The 2,809-nt window shown below is 37.0% G+C and overlaps 1 protein-coding gene across 1 annotated transcript in view; it reads left to right on the top strand.

Moving 5' to 3' along the window:
- The window catches only part of LOC107678264 (ATP-binding cassette sub-family A member 3-like), a 62,649-nt gene that overhangs the window by 57,880 nt on the left and 1,960 nt on the right, over positions 1-2,809 (top strand). The window contains exons 25-27 of the mRNA XM_016473472.1: positions 1,275-1,445; positions 1,531-1,727; positions 1,805-1,878. Coding sequence (XP_016328958.1) covers positions 1,275-1,445; positions 1,531-1,727; positions 1,805-1,878 — 442 coding nt within the window. The remainder of the gene's footprint in view (positions 1-1,274; positions 1,446-1,530; positions 1,728-1,804; positions 1,879-2,809) is intronic.

Below are 2,809 nucleotides of genomic sequence, written 5' to 3' on the forward strand. Positions count from 1 at the left end.
ACGATTTCTATAGCGATTCAATGCTTTCAAAATATATACACATTAAATTACTACAAGCACGAATTAATGGAGACTTTGGAACAGTGTTCGTGCCCTCGCATCTCTCCTTAACGCGCTCCACTATTTGCCGCCTGTGACTGTCACAGGATTGCGCTCGCGCTCAGTTCGTCTCACTGACACATTTTTTGAGCAGCTGATATGTTAAAGCTCTTTTTTAAAATCTTGGCTTACATAAATTTCTACATATGCCATGTCATGCCATAGCATCATTAAACTAACATCTAACAATGGACAAAAGTGTATTTTTTCCCTCTAATCTATGGTTCTCTAACCATAAAGGCTGCTGTGTAATTTGCCCCCTGACTAAGCATTTAAAGAATTTAGGGGAAGCATTTAAATAATCCTGTGAATGCCCTTAAAGAATGCAGAATCGAATCATTAATCGAATCGAATCGAATTGAATTGTGAATCGAATCGAATTGAATCGTTCTGAATTTGCAAAAATCGTTCTTGAATCGAATCGAAAACCTATGAATCTAATCAATTCGCTGTCTACCCAAAGATTCATAGCCCTATTAGATATGATACATGGGTGTTTAGATATGATTCGTGGATGATTAGATATGATTCATTGGTGGTTAGGTATGATTTTTGGATTGTTAGATATGATTAATGGATAGTTAGATATGATTCGTGGGTGGTTAGATATGATTCGTGGGTGGTTAGATATGATTCGTGGGTGGTTAGATATGATTCATGGATGGTTAGATATGATTCATGGGTGGTTAGATATGATTCATGGATGCTAGATATGATTCGTGGATGGTTAGATATGTTTTGTGGATAGATGTGATTTGTGGGTGGTTAGGTATGATTTGTGCGTAGTTACATGTGATTTGTGGATAGTTAGATATGATTCGTGGGTGGTTAGATATGATGGATGGTTAAATATGATGAATGGATAGCTAGATATGATACATGGATTGTTAGATATTTTGAATGCATGGCTAAATATGATGGCTGGTTAGATTTGATATAGATCATGTTAGATATGATGGATAGGTTTGATGGTTAGATGATGGTTTAATATCATGTATGGAATGTTAGATATGATGGATTGATGTTTAGATAAATGCATGAGTGAATGTGATAGATTAGTTTATTGAAGTGTAAGAAAACAGATGCAACAGGAAGACTCTGAATGTCAGAAGTTAAATCATTTTTGTTATATGCTGTTACGGTGTATTCTAAGTTGTCTATTGGATCCTACACAGTGGCGGCAATAAGAGGAAGTTGAGTGCAGGCATGGCTCTAATCGGTGGGCCGCCTGTGATCTTCCTGGACGAGCCATCTACTGGCATGGACCCTGTGGCCAGACGGCTGCTTTGGGACGCAATTACACGCACCAGAGAGTCTGGCAAAGCCATCATCATAACCTCACACAGGTAAGCCACAAATAATGCAAATATGAATGGGAAATGAAAAGAAGCATGTTACATCAGAACAAACTTTCTCATTCTCTCTCTGCAGTATGGAGGAGTGCGAGGCGCTGTGTACTCGGCTGGCTGTCATGGTGAACGGCCAGTTCAAATGTCTGGGCAGCCCGCAGCACCTGAAGAGCAAGTTTGGTAGCGGTTACACGCTGCTGGCAAAGGTCCGCGTGGACACGGAGTTAGAGGAGATGGACCTTCAGCTCTTCAAAGACTTCATTGAAAGCACCTTTCCAGGTATTTAAATGACCTGCTTTGTATATCCGCTGGATAGTTTGACGGTTTTTATAACTTTCACTTGATGGCTCTCGCAGGAAGTTTACTGAAGGATGAACACCAGGGAATGGTCCACTATCACCTGACTGACAAAACTCTCACCTGGGCACAGGTACGTCTCTAACACATGCAGTCTAAACATTGTGATGATCCGAATAGCATACTACTATTTCTGCAGTATGTGTACTGCAGACAGTATGCCAATGCTCTCTGTTTATAATATACCCAGACTGACCAAATTGTGAGTTTCCCCTCAATGCACAGGACTTGACCATCCTTTTCCAGTGTGACAGATAAACCAGAAATGATGTCAGATACATTTAAAATAATTTTTAATATTATTATTTAATTCAGTTTTAGTTATAGTTTTTGGGTATTTTTAAACACAATTAAATAATAAATGCACCATAAGTTATTACAATAATGGTTAAATAGACACCATTCAACTGAAATGTATATTGTTTCATTACTGTATTTTATCTAATACTAGACATGATACACTATGTATGCAGTACATATTAGTTGTCCATTTCCAGTATGACAGATAAACCAGAAGTGATAATTACATCCTGCAGTATGTGTACTGCAGACAGTATGCAAATGCTCTCTGTTTATAATATACCCAGACTGACCAAATTGTGAGTTTCCCGCAATGCACAGGACTTGACCATCCTTTTCCAGTGTGACAGATAAACCAGAAATGATGTCAGATACATTTAAAATAATTTTTAATATTATTATTTAATTCAGTTTTAGTTATAGTTTTTGGGTATTTTTAAACGCAATTAAATAATAAATGCACCATAAGTTATTACAATAATTGTTAAATAGACACCATTCAACTGAAATGTATATTGTTTCATTACTGTATTTTATCTAATACTAGACATGATACACTATGTATGCAGTACATATTAGTTGTCCATTTCCAGTATGACAGATAAACCAGAAGTGATAATTACATCTGTAAAATTATTTAAAGGGGTCATATGATGCGATTTCAATTTTTCCTTTCTCTTTGGAGTGTTACAAGCTCTTGGTGC

Source organism: Sinocyclocheilus anshuiensis, unplaced genomic scaffold (genome assembly GCF_001515605.1).
Source record: "Sinocyclocheilus anshuiensis isolate Anshui unplaced genomic scaffold, SAMN03320099.WGS_v1.1 scaffold1764, whole genome shotgun sequence".
Lineage (NCBI taxonomy): Eukaryota > Metazoa > Chordata > Actinopteri > Cypriniformes > Cyprinidae > Sinocyclocheilus > Sinocyclocheilus anshuiensis.